The sequence below is a fragment of the Poecile atricapillus genome, chromosome 13, assembly GCF_030490865.1.
Source record: "Poecile atricapillus isolate bPoeAtr1 chromosome 13, bPoeAtr1.hap1, whole genome shotgun sequence".
NCBI classification, from domain to species: Eukaryota; Metazoa; Chordata; class Aves; order Passeriformes; family Paridae; genus Poecile; species Poecile atricapillus.
Genome location: NC_081261.1, coordinates 991039 through 1009406, shown reverse-complemented (window position 1 = coordinate 1009406; position 18368 = coordinate 991039). Strand labels below are relative to the sequence as shown.

Genomic DNA, 18368 nt, shown 5'->3' with positions numbered 1-18368 from the left:
TCCAGGAGCTCTGATCCAGGAGCTCTGATCCATGAGTTCTGATCCAGGAGCCCTGATCCAGGAGCCCTGATCCAGGAGCTCTGATCCAGGAGCCCTGATCCAGGAGTTCTGATCCAGGAGCCCTGATCCAGGAGCCCTGATCCAGGAGCTCTGATCCAGGAGCTCTGATCCATGAGCTCTGATCCAGGAGCCCTGATCCAGGAGCCCTGATCCAGGAGCCCTGATCCAGGAGCCCTGATCCAGGAGCCCTGATCCATGAGCTCTGATCCAGGAGCTCTGATCCAGGAGCCCTGATCCAGGAGCCCTGATCCAGGAGCAGTGCCCTGATCCAGGAGCCCTGATCCAGGAGTTCTGATCCAGGAGCTCTGATCCAGGAGTTCTGATCCAGGAACCCTGATCCAGGAGCAGTGCCCTGATCCAGGAGCTCTGATCCAGGAGCCCTGATCCAGGTGCCCTGATCCAGGAGCCCTGATCCAGGAGCCCTGATTCAGGAGCCCTGATCCAGGAGCCCTGATCCAGGAGCCCTGATCCAGGAGCCCTGATCCAGGAGTGCCCACGGGGCAGCCAGGGCCAGGGCTCGTTGCCATTTCTCTAAAAGAGCTGCTTGAGGCTGCAGTGCTATTGAGCCAGATTAAAGACAAGAGTGGAGAGAAATCTTCACATCTGCAGCAGATGTTTGGAGGGAGGGCTGCTCCAGATGTGTGGGACCAGCCAGGCCTGGGTGCTGCTGACAGCAGGGCACCCACGGCCAGCGTGGGCAAAGCCAAGGGCCTCTGGCTGCCCCTGCCGAGCTGGGCTGCACTGCTGGGAGGGCTTTGTCTCATCTGTTTCTGTCTGGGCTTTTTATTTTAAGTAACATATGAATAATCAAGATTTGCATGTTTATCAGATGAGCTAAAATAATATTTCTCACAGTCTTGCTGCGTAGATTTCTGACACTAAAACCAGAACTTGGGCTGAGTTGGTCAAATAAAGACAGAGGCTGTCTTGGGTGGTTTCTGACTTCTGTGTTTTAGGGGTGTACGTGCTCTGCTGCACTGATGAGGGATGTGGGGCTCCTCATGTGATGATGCTGCAGTTTTTATTAACAGTAATAAAACCGGGAAGAAAGATGAAATGTTCAAAAATGGCAATTATTAACCCCAGTATCAGACAGGATAAGAGCCTTGGAGGTGGTTCAGGAGCTCCCCATCTGGGGGGTCCCATGGCAGCTGGGGACCACAGAACTGGGGTGCAGTGAGAGGGGCCCACAGAGGAGGGAGAGGACAAATCTCAGGAGCAGGCACAGACAGGGTAGAGGGTGAGGAGCATTTTGATATAAAATTTTGATTTCTGCCTCTTACTACATCCCCAAGCCCATTTGTGCTGCCTTCAGCCTCATGTCCATGTGTCCAGGCAGTTGTTCACCATGGCAGGAGTGGTTCCCATCCCTGCTCCTTTTAGCCTTCCAGCCTGAACCAGTCTGGGATTCTGTGATTAAACCAATTTGTTTTAATGCCAAATAAGTCAAAGTGGACCAAGGTGCCTGTGGTGCTGCCGGGGTGGCTGTGCCAGGGGTGCTGCTGGAGTGGAGCTGCTTGCAGAAAATTGCCATTTTTATTAGCAGAGCTGCAATATCATCCCCGTCTCCTTCTTCTTTTGTAATGTACTTTCTCACCCAGGAGTCAATGCTGTGGAGGTGCAGAGCAGGGGGATTTCACTCTGATTATATTTCAAGCATTTAGGGAATTATTTTTCATGCAGGGCCATAATTTGACACCTGAGCTTTGCTTTGTTCTTGTGGCAGCGAGTCCAGGTTCTCCAGCACAGACAGGTGCCAGGCTCATACCCCTTCAGTGGGCTGGCATCGCTGCCACTGCCCCCACAGCCCCAGATCCACACACCCACTCCTCTTGTGCCAAAGTCAGGACCATGGAGGAGGCTGCAGCCGAGATGTGCCTACGTGTATTTAGCAGAATTAATTATCTCTAATCACTCCCAGCCGTGGCCTGGCCAACACTGGCTGGTTCCCTTTGGTTTTGCTGTGGTGGTGTTCTCTAGTTTACGTGTTTTAACCGAGATGACAGTGATTGTTATCTCCTGCACAAATTGTTTGTTGTTTATCAGGGTGATGGTTTCCATGGGCTCTGCAGGGCAGCTGCTGCTGGGGATCCAGCAAAGGCCACCACGGGCCAGGGGCTGGACACGGAGCCTGGCACATTCCCCAGGGCTCACTGCTCAACCAGGGATTGCTGGCAAAGGAGAAGAAGAAAAAATTCCTCCAGGTCTTCTGCCTAAAAATACAACCAGGGCTTGTTTTTGTCGGCGTGGGGTGGCTCCGCGCGGCGCTCGGGGCCGTGCTGTCCTGCCGAGCCCTGCGGGAGCTGCTCCGGTGCTCACCACGGCACCGCCGTGCCCAGCAGCCCCAGGACCACCCCAGGCCACCTCTGCAGGACCAGGGCTGGCAGCTCCCCCAGGAACCTGCTTTTCCTGGGCTTCTTCTGCCTGTTTCCCCCGAAGGTGCAGCCGGCAAGGAGGCTGCCGCCTCTTGGCACAGCAGCTCTGATTTCATCCCCGTGGCAGCTGTTTATGCTGCTGTCTGGTAACTATTCATTTGCTTGATTTATGTATTGCTTCCAGTAAGTCGTTCTTGTCCAGGACATTCTGGAAATTTCCACTGGCCACTGAGGCCTCTGGGATGCTCTGCTCTCGTGTGCCGCTCGCCTGATTTGGCTGCCAGAAGCAAACGGGAGCTGTCTGTGGGCCGGTGACTCTCCTTGCTGTCCTTGGGAATGGCATTTGTATGCCCAGTGCCTGCTTCTGCTCCTTTTGGATCATAGCAGTGCTGGATCCAGGCAAAGCCCTGGGCTTCAAGTGACCCAGAGGATCTGGGTGCTTGTAAGGTTGGTGAGAGGGAGGTGACATGGAAGGAGTTTCTCTGTAGGCACATGCTGCCTTGCAGGAGCTGGGAGAACCCTGCCTGGGGCTTGGCTCTCCTGGGTCAGGCTCATGCTGTGCTCTTTTACCCCTTCTGCATTGTCCCTAGTTGGAATGACTTGGGCTTTAAGGTGCTTCCAAGCCATTGTGTTGTTCCATGATTCTATGATTTGTACTCTGGAGCTGGAGGGAGCAGAGCCTTGTGGGGAGCAGCAGCACCTTTGGTTTCCCCTTTGCTCTGCTGTCCCTCACGTGTTTTGGTGTTTGAGGAGCCAGTGATGCTTCCACAGAGCTGAGACAGCCCTGCAGCATTCTGTGCCTGCCCTTGCCAGCTCTGCCTCCCTCTCACTCCTCTGCTTTTGTTTTTAATATGAGATTCTGAAGAATCACAAACCACCACGAGAAGCCCTGTAGGTGTTCACTGGGTTTTTTGGGCTTGGCTTCCTGTAATGTGTAAATTAGCAAAAGGTTTTGTTCTGCTTCTGCAAATGAACTTTTAACCCCCCCTGTCTGGATTGTCCCTGGAGCAGCTGTGTGGGTGCTGGTAGCTTTTCCTTCCATGCTTCTTTGAAAGGTCCTTCTCTCTCGTGCAGGCTCTCCAGTTTTTAGCTGGAGGGGAATGTGCCCAGAGCCTGCAGTCCCTTGTTAGGTTCTCTTGCACCCACATCCTGCACAAGGCTGGAGTCTGGAGATAGGATGATGGGGGTCTTGGAATAAAGCTGGCATCACCAGCCTGGCACGATGATTTAGCAGCTTGTAACACAGCAGCTGCTGTGTTTGCTGAGCAGTTTCTGTGGTTGAACATCTCTGCAGAGCTCCTCCTGCATCTCCAGGAGCAGCACCAGGCACTTTGCATTCCTCAAGTGAGAATTCTTGTGGGCTTGTGTCTGAACTTGGTGTTGCTGGGTAGAGGTTGTTGATAGCACATAATTACCTGGATTCTTTTTAATTGTTTATCACAGTGAAACTGAAACTGGGTATGGAAAGAGATTGAATCGAGAGTGAGCAAAAGATTTCCAATAAGTGGTCAGAGTCTCCCTGGTGGTGTCTGCACCGTCCCCGCAGACAGAGTGGGATGGAGATGTCTTCATGAGCACATCCCTTGTTTGCTGTGTATGAGCAGACCCAGCACTGAACCAAACTCCGTAAGAGAGATTTTAGTCAGAGTCTTTCAGCAGAAGAAAGAGACTGGAAATCACCATTGCCAAGATGTCTTTGAGCTGCAGCTTCTGCCAGGATGCTTGAGTGATCCCTGGCCTGCAGAATCACAGAAAGGTTGGGCTTGGGAGGGACATTTAAAGGTCATCTTATTCCAAGCTGTGTGTGTGGCAGGGGGTACAGAAGTGGGGGAGTGAGGGGTGTTTCCAATCACTGGGTAAAGCCTTGTCCCACTGGCAAAGGCATGAGAAGCATTTTCCTGCTGCTGTTCACATGAAACTCTGAAAGCTGCTTATTCCTACGTTCCCTTTCTTCTAACACTGTCTTCTAGGAATTCAGTATTTTGGAAGGGTAAGCTCCAACCTTGCATTTGTGAAGTGAATGAGCTCCAAAATACCTCCAAGGAAAAAAAAAAAAGGTCAACCCCCTCTGTTGCTCTTTCCTATGGCCTCTGCACTGGTGTGAAGGTGCAGGTGTGCCCCAGGCATGTCCTGCACGTGGCCCTGTGACCTGGCTCCAGCTTGGGATGGTTCCCTGTGGGATGTGGGAGCTGCAGTAGCTCAGCCCAGTGCTGCTGGGGCTGGGAGGCTCTCTGGGAGCCCGTTTTCTTTGGCTCCTCTCCATGCAGCAGGTTGTTGACTCCGGCGCGGCGCTTGCCGTGGCAGCAGCTCTTCCAAAGGATTCCTTGTTAACCCAGACCTGCTGTGTGGGGCTGTCCTTGCCCTGCTGGCCATGTGGGTTCATCACTGCAGGGTGGCAGCACCAGTGAGGTCTGCTTGTGGAGGAAAACCTGCCCATGCAGCAGTGCTGGGGCTGGCACTGGGGTGGCAGTGGCACAGGTCCTGTTCCAGCCCCATGCCCAGGGGTGCTTGAGGTGAGGCCCCTTTGCTGGCTGTGTTTGTGCAGGTGAAACCATGGTGACATTTAACATCAGCTCTGGCCTGTGGTTTGTACCAGGGTGTCAGGGGACAGCTGCAGTGCTGCTGGGGCAGGCACAGGGAATGTGCCAGCCCGGTGCCACTCAGCCCAGCAGGGCTGGGATCGCTCTCAGATCCCCCTCAAGCTCAGCTTGCCCCAAGCCAGAGAGGATGGCTTTGGAAAAACCCCTCTGGCTCAGTCTGGGAAGGCTGAGCCCGAGCAGGGCTGAGCTCCCTGCGTGTTTCCCTGCAAGTCGCAGCACGTTTGGTATTCGCGCTGATCCGGCTCGCCGATACTGAACCTCACATTTGGCCTCGGTGTCTTCTCAGTGCAACATGAGCCCCTTTTTTTTTCCCTGGGAGTGAACCCAAGCATCCAGCTGTGGCCAGATCCACCCGGGAGAAGAAGCAAATCTTGTTGGAGCAAGTCAGAGCTCCTGGAATCAGCGCAGGGCCAGGTTTGGTCCCACCTGAGCGGGGAACCTGAGAGCAGCAAGGGTTTTGCATTCAGCAGGTTTCCCCTTGTCTTTGCTGGGAGCTTTTGTTGTTCCCTGGTGGTCTGTCCTCCTTCTGGATCTGCTGGTTTCCCTGTGCACTCCTCTGGAGCAGTGGGGCTGGGGGAGCTGCAGAGCTGTGGCCCACGGCCTGGCTGCAGACAGGGGTTCTCCATATTCCCAGTGTTCCCAGTTCCAACAGTGGCTGAGTGAGCCCAGTTTGCTCCTGCTGCTCTGGACTCCTCTGGCCCTTGCAGAGCTCCCTGCATCCAGAGCAGCCTGGGGAACACAGGCATGTCCAGAGCCTCGATGGACAGGCAGGATGAAGGGATGGTGGTGCAGTGTGGAAATGTGGAGTTTCTGTGCATGTGTGCTCCGGGTTGGGAATCATGGAATCTTTAAAGGTGGAAAAGCTCACCAAGATCATCATCTCCAGCCATTCCCCCAGCACTGCCAGGGCCACCACTAGCCCATGTCCCCAGGTGCCACATCCACATGGCTTTGGAACACAAGGTGAAGGGTTGTGCTCCCTGCTCCTCCCTGCCAGCAGCCACTGCAGACCAGTGTCCCTGTCACCTCCTGCCATGCACATGAGCTTTTTAGGAACGATTTAGGAATGTGTGATTGACTGATGTAGCTGCCTGGGACAGCAGTGGGTGCTGCTGCAGCTGGAATTGCATCACTGATTTCACCAGCTCTGTGCTGGGTGCCAGTCACAACATTCCTGCAATAAACACCTGCTGCCATCAGACACATTCCTGAGGCTGGGAAACCCACCCTGGCTTTGAGTGAGAGGTGAATCATCCCCAGGGAGCTGCAGGGCCACCATCTCTGGGGACACAGCTCCACCAGCCCCTTGGAGAGGGGTGAAGCTGAGTGGAGCCCAGCCCAGCCCCTCTTCCCTCTCCAGCGCTGTGCTCATCAGCCACAGCCCCATTAAACTCAGCAATGTGCAGGGATGAGTTAAATGCACCCAGGAACATTTCCCAGAACTCATGAGATTGTATCTGACAAATGCCCCTAGTTGTGTGTGCTCAGGCTGCTGTCTGTCTGTCTGTCTGTCTGTCTGTCTGGGGCTGGGCTGGGAGTGGGGGCTGCCAGGGCAGGGGCTGTGGGGTCCCAGCTGTGTCTGCTGGACACAGCCCAGCCCTGCTGAGCCTGCCCAGGCAGGGGCTGTGCTGCCCCAGGGCATTTCTGGAGCATTTCCAGAGACAGAATGGAGCTGTGGAAGGGCCTGGAGCACAAGGCTGGTGAGGAGCAGCTGAGGGAGCTGGGAAGGGGCTCAGCCTGGAGAAAAGGAGGCTCAGGGGGCCCTTCTGGCTCTGCACAAGTCCCTGGCAGGAGGCTGTAGGCAGGTGAGTGGGAGTCAGTCTTTTCCTGGGTAACAAGTGACAGGACAAGAGGGAATGTCCTCAAGTTTTAGTAGGGAGGTTTCAGGTTGGATATTAGGGAAAATTCCTTCCTTGAAAGGGTTGTCCAGCCCTGTCACAGGCTGCCCTGGGAAGTGGTGGAGTCACCATTGCTGGAGGGATTTAAACCTGAGGATATTGCTGAATGGTGGCCTTGGCAGTGCTGGGAGAACAGTTTGTCTCCATGATCTTGGAGGGCTTTTCCCACCTAAATGATTCCATGATTCTTTGCACATACTTTGTGGGAACAAGGCTGGTGGCTCTGGTGCCACAGATGCCTCTCCACCCAGTGTGCTGCCTCTACTCCCTCTGCTTTTTACCTTCCCTCTATGTGCAGAGTCAAAGGTGTTTTAATTTTTATCAAACTACCCAGAGCAGCCTAAATAATTTGGGGGATTGCTGGGCTGTGTTAAACAGAAGCTCTGCTGGTGGTGGCAGACAGGGGATGTAGCAAAAGGAATGAGCTGCATTATTTTCCATCCTGTGAGGACTTGCTAGGCCAGCCACAACAAGCACTTTGATTGCAAAGGTTTGTCCCAGGCATGGAAATAGAAACACTCCAGATTCTCCTTTTGTTCCCTTCAGAGGGTTGTTTGCTCAGAGATTTCGTTCTGAATCAGGGAAGATATTTGAACTAATAATGGCACTTTTGGCTGAGATTCAGATACACGCATTCTATATATATAATGCATGTTTATATAGAAAATACACACAGAGCAGTTTTTATATATATACACATAAATACATATATAAAATACATGTAGGAAGTAATTCCAGACACAGGAGGCAGGAGCTCTGTGGGAGCAGAGCCAGGAGCCCCTGTGGCACCCACAGGAGCTCCGACCACACTGGAATATTTACTGTTCCCTGCTTCCCCTGCACTGAACCTTGGCTACCAATTACCCCGTATTAAATTGTGTTTGGTCATGGCAGTGATTATACAGTATCCAGGCAACCCGGGCATAATCTAATTTAACACCCCAGATGGATTTACTCCACTCTGTTCTCCTTTGTTTTGCTGAAAGGCGGTGAGAAGGTGAGGGACACCCTGGGAATGGCCTGGGCTGTCCCCAGGGCATGGCAGGGCTGGGTCCCAGTGACACCAGTGTCACTGCAGTGTCCCACAGGGCTGCTGGCTCAGCACCAGGTGTGTCAGGTGCTGCTGGAGCTGCTCTCTGGTGAGGCAGTGCTGAGCACAGACATTCCCCTGGCCCAGGGGCTCTGCCTGTCCCGCAGCCCAGGCTGATCCTCGCCCTGTGCTGCCAGCAGAAGGAACAGCCCGGAGTCCCAAGGGCAGAGCCAGCACCCTGAGCCCCGAGCAGCAGCGAGGAGGTGAAGAGTTCTGCACATTCCTCTGTTCATTGTTGCTTTCTGCTGTGCTGGGAGTGACTCTGTAAAGTGGGGAGCAGAAAAAGGACCCATGGACATGAACGATGGTGCAGTTCTGTCAGAGTGCATCAGGGGCCAGAAAGAAACAGCAGGTTAAAAGGAAAATACAGTGAATGCTTGGAAAACTTGTCAAGAGCAGCTCAGGAATGGCACTGACAGTCCCTGTGAACAGCCCCGGCATTAAGGCCACTTTGGGCTGAGAACACCCATCGTTAAAAACCGCGTTATTTATTTCCTAGCACAAAGGATGATGAAGAGGTGTAATTTAGAGTAAATTATCCTGTGGGTAATGGATGGGGAATTTGAAGGATGTGAAAGGTGAATCATGTTTTGGAGCACAGCTGTGGTGACCCGGCACAGGGATGGCTGTTGCTGGAAAAGTACCTGTGGTGCAGAGCAGGAGTTGGTGTGCCACCGAGGCTGACTCCAGAAAGGAGCAGGACTCCCTGCAGAACAGCTCCCACGCTTCCAGAGGCAAAGTCAAGTCCCCTGAGCAGGGGTTTGCTGGTGGAGGCGAGGCCCAGCACGCCGTGGGTGAGTGGGCAGAGCCTGGGCAGGCCCGTGGCTGTGCTGTGGGACCATGTCCTGCCTGGGGAACCATTAATAACCCAGTCTGAAATAATTACAGGACCACGCTCAGCTGCCTCCCTGTAATGAGCTGATGACAGTGCAATTTATTAGGGTGATGTAGGACATGGTAGCAGTAATGAGAAATGGAGGCACCTAATTTTGTGCGACTTAGATCAATTCAGGTGTTTTTTTTATAAATGAACATTGTTTTACTAACCACAGAAAATCATTAAAATTATTATTTTATTAGTGCTTTTGAAAGCCATTTGGGCTGCAGCTTCATTTTCCCATATCCATTTAGGAGCATGTGGATGTGTGTCTGAAATGCAATTTTGCAATGCAAAAATGTCATTGGGATTTGTGAGGTTTGAATCCCCATGTAAGTATTATTTAGTATATATTGTTTCTTATTGGACTTGCTCTGCCTTTGTTGCTGCTCCATGAGGTTGTGACTCCCTAAGGAGAGTTTGTTTCCACTCACAGCTCAGGGGTGCTGGCATGGCCATGAGCAGCCTGGCGAGCTCTTGGGGATGAGGATGAGGATGGAGATGGAGATGGAGATGGGGATGGGGATGGGGATGAGGATGGGGATGGAGGTGGGGATGGGGATGGAGATGGAGATGGGGATGGGGATGAGGATGGGGATGGGGATGGAGATGGGGATGGGGATGAGGATGGGGATGGAGGTGGGGATGGGATGGGGATGGGGATGGGGATGGGGATGAGGATGGAGATGGAGATGGGGATGGGGATGGGATGGGGATGGGGATGGGGATGGGGATGGAGATGGGGATGGGGATGGGGATGGGGATGGGGATGAGGATGGGGATGAGGATGGAGATGGAGATGGGGATGAGGATGGAGATGGAGATGGGGATGGGGATGGAGATGGGGATGGGGATGGAGATGGGGATGGGGATGGGGATGGGGATGGAGATGAGGACAGGGACGAGGATGAGGATGGGCTCTGAGCCTGCCCAGGGGTGGGCATGGCTGGGTGGCAGTGTGAGCAGCACGTCCCATCTCAGTGGCAGATCTCCTCTCCAGGGCTGCCCATCTGCCCCAGCCGTTTACTGACACCGGAGATTTCCCGCAGGCTCTGATCAAATATTCAGAGCTTCCTGGCAGTGGGGGGAGTTACGGGTAGGAGGGAGGTCCTGGCAGCTCCCCAGGGCTTTGGCCAGGAGCTCCCCACTCTGAGGTTGGATCCCAAGCGCAGACTCAGTGAGGGGACAGCTCTGCCTGTTCCCCAGGGATGAGATGAGCTGAGGTTTCTTGCCCAGGCAGTGAGTGGGGCTGATGTTGCTCTTGGGGGGAGCTAAGCCAGCAGCCCTGAGCCCCCCTGTGATGAGGCCCCTGTCTGCTGCCTGGGGAGCTGTATGTTGGGATGAGTTCTTTGCTGGTTCAGGTGAGATTTGGATGGAAAATGATGGAAAGCATCTTTTCTTTTTAACCATCCTGGGCTTGCAGTGTGCTGAAATATGCTGAGCTTGCACACGAATGTCTTGACCCCCAGATCAATGATAGAAACTCATGGCAATAAATTTCAGTGTCAGTCCAGCGAGTCTGAGCGTCACTGTGTGCTGGCCTGCTGCATTTGTGGGGGAAACAGGAGAGAAAGTGAAGGAAAAGCCACTAAAACCCCCTCAGGCTACAACTGGGTGAGCACACAGCCTGAGGCCACCACATTTCCTGGTTGAAGAGGTCAGGAGCAAACCACAAGAAAGACTCCTGGAGACAGGGCAGCAGGGCTGCAGCACAGGGCACGGGCACACGCGTGTCCCCTGAGACTCAGGGGTGTCCAGGGGGCACAGAGGTGTCCCTGTGAGACTCAGAGGTGTCCCTGTGAGACTCAGCTGTGTCCCTGTGAGACTCAGGGGTGTCCCTGTGAGACTCAGGGGTGTCCCTGTGAGACTCAGGGGTGTCCCTGTGAGACTCAGGGGTGTCCAGGGGCACAGAGGTGTCCCTGTGAGACTCAGGGGTGTCCAGGGGGCACAGAGGTGTCCCTGTGAGACTCAGGGGTGTCCAGGGGCACAGAGGTGTCCCTGTGAGACTCAGCAGTGTCCAGGGGGCACAGAGGTGTCCCTGTGAGACTCAGAGGTGTCCCTGTGGGACTCAGAGGTGTCCCTGTGAGACTCAGAGGTGTCCCTGTGAGACTCAGGGGTGTCCCTGTGAGACTCAGGGGTGTCCCTGTGAGACTCAGAGCTGTCCCTGTGAGACTCAGGGGTGTCCCTGTGAGACTCAGGGGTGTCCAGGGGCACAGAGCTGTCCCTGTGAGACTCAGGGGTGTCCCTGTGAGACTCAGCTGTGTCCCTGTGAGACTCAGAGCTGTCCCTGTGAGACTCAGGGGTGTCCCTGTGAGACTCAGGGGTGTCCCTGTGAGACTCAGCTGTGTCCCTGTGAGACTCAGGGGTGTCCCTGTGAGACTCAGGGGTGTCCAGGGGCACAGAGGTGTCCCTGTGAGACTCAGCTGTGTCCCTGTGAGACTCAGCTGTGTCCCTGTGAGACTCAGGGGTGTCCCTGTGAGACTCAGGGGTGTCCCTGTGAGGCTCAGAGGTGTCCAGGGGCACAGAGGTGTCCCTGTGAGACTCAGGGGTGTCCCTGTGGGACTCAGAGGTGTCCCTGTGAGACTCAGGGGTGTCCCTGTGAGACTCAGGGGTGTCCCTGTGAGACTCAGAGCTGTCCCTGTGAGACTCAGGGGTGTCCCTGTGAGACTCAGGGGTGTCCAGGGGCACAGAGGTGTCCCTGTGAGACTCAGCTGTGTCCCTGTGAGACTCAGCAGTGTCCAGGGGCACAGAGAGCCCAGCATGGCCGAGGGGTGCCTGATGTGTCCCTGTAGCTGTGTCCCCTTGGGGAGAGGCAGAGCAGAGGCCCTGCTGGGGCTTTGCCCCTCTAAGAGCAGGTGCCAGCTGGAGCTGCTCCAGGGTGACCCCTCAAACACCAGATCCAGGGTGCCACATCCTCAGTGAGAGCTGCTTCACTCTGCTGAGCTGGTCTGTGCCCTCTTGAGAACTAAAAGAGATGGAGGTGGTGAGGAGGAGGGCTTGGGTGTCCCTGTGTCCCCATCTTGGGGGGTCCCCGTGCCACAGAGAAGGGAATATGTGGGACACAGGGATCTGGGGGAAAAGCCCCATCTTGGCCTCCCAGCCAGCCTGGCTGGGCCAGATGGGATTGACCTCTGGTGCTGGAATGGCTGGGAAGGAATTGGCCTTTGGAACATATGAGGTCACTCGCAGAGTTGGAGAGGAGCGTGTGTCAGAGGTCCAACAATTTGTTTTCAGAAGGGTTTTAAGCATTAATGATTCAAGATGTTTTCCTGGGAGTGGTTTGCAGCATGAGGCTCAGTGGCTGGCGTGGGGTTGAGGTTTTTTTTATGGGATTAGTCAATTCATGGAGGCTGAAAGGTCTCCAGGAACACAACAGTTAAATTTGTACTTTTCCACATGGCTGAGCCTTCAAGGAGCTCACCAGGAGCGTGAAAAATGTAAACAGCGTTGTAAGCCTTGTGCCAGCCACGAGGCAGGGAAGGCAGGGAGGGGGTTCCCTGTGGATTAGTTCCATCACCTACTTCATTTTCTTTCTCTTTTTTTTCCCAGAGTTGCAGATAATCACAAGCAGAACCTGATGACTGTTGCTAACTTGGGTGTGGTGTTTGGGCCGACACTGCTTCGACCTCAAGAGGAAACAGTCGCTGCCATTATGGACATCAAATTCCAGAACATTGTGATTGAAATTTTAATAGAAAACCATGAGAAGGTAATGGCTTCCCTTGCTTCTTTCATGCCAGCAGTTTATGGAAAGGAATTGGTCTTTACCCATGGCAGCCCCCTCTCTGCCAGTGGCACCACGGTGGGGCTGTGCTGGGGAGAGGGCAGCTGGCACCTGCTTCTTGGGCTGTAGTTGTGTAACCAGTGCTGCTGGTAGCCAGCCTTGTTTATGGTCAGCCTAGTGTGAGTCAGCATGGCTGTGTCTCCATCACAGAAATTCCCTTTCTCCCCTCTTCCCACTCGTTTGTGGCAATTTGTCCTTGGTTTCAAGAGATGAATGCTGAAGTGAACCACTGAGATGCACAACTGGGCTGGCTCCTGCTTTGCTGGCTAAATCCAGGTTTATCCAAGAGCTGGCTTTATCCACAGTGTTGATCTGAATCCTGATGGGTTTGTGTTTGTTGGCTGTGGATGTTGTGGTCAGTCAGTGGAGCAGTGGTGGCTCGGTGGGGCCGAGGTCCTGGCTGTCCCTCCCTGGCTGCATTGCTAAAAAATACCATTTTCTTCTAAGTGCAGCCAGTTCCCTGATGATGACCTTTTGTCAGTCTGGTTTTGATTGGAAAGGAGTAACGGATTTGGGCAGTGAAGGCAGAAGTAGAAACCAGCTTGCCCTGGCTGGGGTGGCACCACAGCTCTAAGTCCACATCCAGTTCTGTCTTGAACAAGACAACATGTGCTTTTCCTGTTGGGAACACCTGGCTGTGCCATTTGTCTGTCTGGCAGGGACAGGTAGAGCAGGAAAGACACTGAAGAATGGATTTAATGGACTCCAGCAATGGAGAGAGCTGTTCTGGAGGGGTCACTGCCCTTCTCTGAGCCTGGGGGTCCAGAAAAGGAACAATACATAACCAAGTATCAGCAACCAGCAAGGCTGCTGCTCTTTGGGTTCGTGCAGTTTTAAAATTTCATCCCCTTGAGAAAAATGTGATTACTCAGTTTTCTGACAGCTGTGGCTGGAAGTTGCAAAGACTTTCCCAATCTGGTCTGCAGCCGTGGGCTGATTTTGCAGTGGGGGCACAGGGGGGACACTGGCTGGGGCTGTTCATCATCACCTGCACCCCCAGAAAGTCAGCAGAGTGCCAGAGTGTCAGGGTTCTTCACAGCTTGCAGTGTGCATCTGCACAGCTTGCAGGTGAAAAAGAGAGGAGTGCAGACAGAGAGGGAACGTGGAATTTAGGAATCCGTCCCCAAAATGTTGCCCTGTTGAGGGCATGTCCTCCTCAGAGGCTGGGCCGTGGAGCCATGCAGCCCAGGCAGGTGGGCAGCTGTCCTGTTCCACGGGGTGATGCCAAAGAACAACTTGTTTATTGTTTTTAACAGATATTTAACACGGTGCCAGAGGCTCCGGCGTCGAACTCGCAGCTGCTGTTATCCCGCAAGAAGAGCACGGAGTCGAAGCCTCCCTCGTGCAGCGAGCGGCCGCTGACGCTCTTCCACACGCCCCAGCCCAACGAGAAGCGTGAGTGCCCTCCCAGCCCTGCAGCCTTGCCCCAATCCTGCCTTTCAGAGTGTCATTCCCGTGCCATTCCCGTGTGGTTTTCCTGCTGTCAGTGGAAGGGATGATTCCATAACAGGGTCAGGCTTCGGTTTCCTCTGCTGTTGCGTTAGTGGGGAGTGGAATCTCTCCTGGCATCCAAGCCCTGAGCCGGGGCTCGGCATGAGGCTGCCTTAGCACGGGATAAAGTGTTGCTGTCCCCTCCCCACCTGACGGGCCCCTGCGTGTCCCCTTCTCATGTTCCTGGGCCCGTCATCGCTGCCATCAGCTGCGGGACGCGGGTGCCACACCTGTGCCCAGGGCGGCCACCCGCCGGCGTCCCCCCAGGGCGGCCCTTTCGGGATGCCCTCGGGCACTTTGCCTTTTACAGACAGGAAAACTCGGCCAGGAGGTTCGGCATTTTCCTGAGGATTATGTACCGTGGCAGTTTAAAAATGCTGGAGCTCATCTTTCCATTTCTGTCACTAATTGAAGCTCCAGATATTTGGGTGAAGGAGCCAAGGCCCCAGCCCTGCTCATGGGGTGGCAGAAATGTGTGTGCTCAGGCTGTTGTTTCATGTTACAGAGCAAACCCAGTTCCCAGCTCTGGTTCTTCCTGCCCATGTGCTCCCAGAGCCAGCCAGCTGCACACAGGGAGCTCTCCCAGTTTGGTAAAAAAGCCGGAGAGTCTCCTGGTGAGCAGGACAGGCACACGTGGAGCGAGGAGCAGGGGAGGGCTGGGGATAGCCAGCTCCCCAGGGTGCACAGAGGGGTTGCTGTGGACTTTGCTGACTCTCAAAACACGTGGGTTTGTCTGATTAAGTTACTGTTAATCACCAGGCACTCTCCTTTCGGAGGGTGGCGGAAAGATCCGCGTGGGTTTGAGGAAGCAGCGCTGGCCCCAGAGCGTGCTCTGGAAATGGTGTGGGACGACTCTCGGTGAAGCCTCAAATATCAAACGCTGCTTTTGAAAACTTTGAGCCCCAGTAATTTATTTGCTGCTAACTAAGCAGTGGCTTGTCAGCCTCCAGGCTCTCTGGGCTGCTGGAGCCTCTGTGTGCCATCCTCCCCATGCCTGGGAGAGGAACTGAGCTCATTTCTTTATTTCTGCATTTATTTATTCCCATGTGAAGCAACATTTTCTTGTTTTTTCTCCTGACAGTCTCTAACCTCCTGTGTCTTTGGGAAGCCACTCCTGTTTTATTTGCCTTCCCTGCTGCACATCACAAGAAATATGTGAGGTTTCCTTTCTTCTTCTGTTCTTCTTCCTTTGCTTCCTTACTGGTCTGGAGACAGACCAAGGCTCTTAAGTCAGGGTGAAGCACAAGGGCTTAGGCAGCTGCTCAAGCCCAGTTGAGCACCACAGAAATTGAAAGTTGAAATTGAAGCTGGAAACATTCTAAATTCCCATTTAGAAATGTGCAGGGTGCACATTTTTTAAGACTGGGAGCAGTTTGACATAAAAAGAAGAGGAATGGGAGAGTGGATTTTTCCATCACTTGAAATCTGTTCATCAAAGTCCAATATCTTTCTAAAATTTTCACTACCAGGCTGTGTCTAAGTCAAAAATTATCACGTTCAACATACAGGGAGCAGATTAGATAATCGTGATTAATCTGTGATTATAGTGATTATTTTGTTGTTAAACATTTACATTTTTATCCACATCTGACCCAGGGAGTAGGGTGACACAAGTGTCACCAACACAGCAAACACCATTTTCTTCCTTATCAGTTCTTTTGTCATCCCCTCTCTGGTCCCTGGGGTCACTGTCACCAAAGTGCCCTGGATCAGTCATCAGGCAGAGCCCTGCCCCATCCAAGTGTTCCTGGAGACAAAGGTGAGGATCCAGTGGCTCTGCCTGCCTGACCTCCCACCACAGACAGAAAGTTTGGGGAAGGGGTGAAAGGCTTTTCCTTTCTCTGGAAACGCCCTTGAGCTGATGGGCAGCTCTGCTCTTGGAGCTGTAAAACCAAATTAAATCTTCCAGCGAAGAATCCTTCACATGAGCTTTTGAAAACATGAAGCAAAGTACAGTTTCACCCTTTTAAAAAGGAGGAAGTAAAATGAAGCAGGAGTTTCAGATTCTGCCATTCATCTCCCTTCCCCTTGAGCTGAGGCATTTCCATTCCTGTGGCTGTCGGGACTCCGAGCTCGCTCTTGGCGCGTGGCTGCCGTGGAGATTAGAGGGACAATCCACGCTGAGCTGCCAAGCTTATGGAGCTTATTCCCAGCCTTCAGCCTTGGGCAGAAGATGTTTGCAAATACTAGGCTGGTGTCAGTCCACACTCCAGGGTTCAGGTCAGCTCCTCAGGGCCTCGGGGCTGGCCGGGCTCAGCACGGGCAGTCCCTGCACTTGGCCACTGTGCACAGGTGGCCTCTCATGGGCTGCCTAAAACCTGCTCTGGCAGTTGCAAAAACAGAGGGATTTGGGGTTTTTAGGTCCTTAGACAGCTTAATTTCTTTTCTTTTTCATCTGCTGGCTACCACATCTGCCTGTCAGTATTTGTGGAGGTCAGTGCTCTGGTTTTCTTCACTCTTCCCTCTTTGCTTGGATCATCTTTTTCATCACAAGATGCTGGTGCCTCTGAGCCCTGAGGGTTCAGCTTTCAGAGTTGGGGACAGAGAAATGTCTGTGCTGCTTGTTCCCATGGTGGCTCATTGTCCTCCTCTGTCACCAAACCCTCTGTCCCTTGGGACTGATTTCAGTCACACAAATCCATTCCTGTACATAGCTTACATTTCAATTTCTTTCAGGTTGTGGCATTTTGGATGCTGTTGGGAATGTAAAATATTAATACCTTGAGAAAAGTGTGTATTTTTCTACTAAAAATGGTGTTCATTTAAATGTATCTGCATCTTAAACCCAAAAGAGCTAAAGGGTACCTGGTATTTCTTGTGGTTTAATGTATAATGTGTCAGTAACTAACTGAGCTCTGGGGAGATGTCCCTGTTTGCACTGGCACAGGGTTTCCTGGGAACACTCCATGCCCTCACAGCCATTTGTCCTTCACTTTGTCTGCAGTGGCAGCTGGTGATTCTTGGGTTTTGGTGTCTTTTAGAGGAGAACAGGAACAGCATCATCAACTCCAGCCTGGAATCCGTCATCTCTTCAAATGTAAACAGCTTCCTCAACTCCAACAGCGCTCCCCAGCCCAGCCTGAACTCGAGTGATCTTGAACTAGAAGTAATTAAGCCCAACAGGCCAAATTCCCTGTAAGTACAATGGTAATTAGTGTTTTATAGACTCTCCATCCTTAATCTTTAATTAGAATTGTTTCTTACCCTCAACCTCAGCAGTTTGCTGAAGAATACAATTTCACATTTTAATTTTTAATGGGCACCAAACATTGGCCCTCCATTTTTAACTCGGTGTAAGCAGTGGAATTAGTTACTGTGGGTTACATCTGTCATTGGTTCCAGCTCTGATGGTTTTGCCCACGTGGAATAATTTTGAGCAGAACTCCCCAGTGCTGCCTGGCCCATCTGCTGATAACTCCAACACACACAAAGGACTTTTCTTCTGAGTTCAATCCTGCGACTGTTGTCAGTACAGTTGATCTGCGGCCAAATCTATGCTGTTGCTTCTGCTATTGCTTCCTTCATCTGGAAAGTTCAAGGGAAAAAATAGTGACCTTAGCCAAGCCTCCCTGGGGACGGCCGAGTTATTTATGAAGTCCCTGAACTTGCCGCGCGGAGCCCTCGCGCGATGGCGGCTCCGCCGGGGGAATTTCCTTCCTGCGGCCCCGCAGCATTTTCCCACAGAAGCTCCCCTCCCTGCCATGTGAAGGGCTGCTCAGACCTGCAGGAGATGGAGCATCCCTGACCTGCAGGAGATGGAGCATCCCTGTCCTGCAGGAGATGGAGCATCCCTGTCCTGCAGGAGATGGAGCATCCCTGACCTGCAGGAGATGGAGCATCCCTGACCTGCAGGAGATGGAGCATCCCTGTCCTGCAGGAGATGGAGCATCCCTGTCCTGCAGGAGATGGAGCATCCCTGACCTGCAGGAGATGGAGCATCCCTGACCTGCAGGAGATGGAGCATCCCTGTCCTGCAGGAGATGGAGCATCCCTGTGGATGGGAGGAGGGAACACCGCTCCCCTCCCGGCACCGCCGGCTGCGGGATGTCCCAGTGCAGGGACACCGTCCTTCCCACCCTCCCACAGCCCCGACACTCCCGGTTCCCACTGCCCCGGAGCTGCCCCCGTGCCCTGGGGGCAGCAGGGCCATGCCTGGGCTCGCTGGGTGCCACAGGGGGCTCAGCAGGATGCTG

At 53.4% G+C, this 18368-nt stretch overlaps 1 protein-coding gene across 3 annotated transcripts in view; it reads left to right on the top strand.

Annotated features, from left to right (window-relative positions):
- The window catches only part of ARHGAP26 (Rho GTPase activating protein 26), a 104551-nt gene that overhangs the window by 65056 nt on the left and 21127 nt on the right, over positions 1-18368 (top strand). For all 3 annotated transcript variants that reach the window (XR_009278628.1, XM_058848489.1, XM_058848490.1), the window contains exons 18-20: positions 12450-12609; positions 13941-14079; positions 17157-17310. Coding sequence is in view for 2 of the 3 variants with exons in the window: in XM_058848489.1 (XP_058704472.1) it covers positions 12450-12609; positions 13941-14079; positions 17157-17310 (453 nt within the window). In the remaining variant the exon portion in view is untranslated. The remainder of the gene's footprint in view (positions 1-12449; positions 12610-13940; positions 14080-17156; positions 17311-18368) is intronic.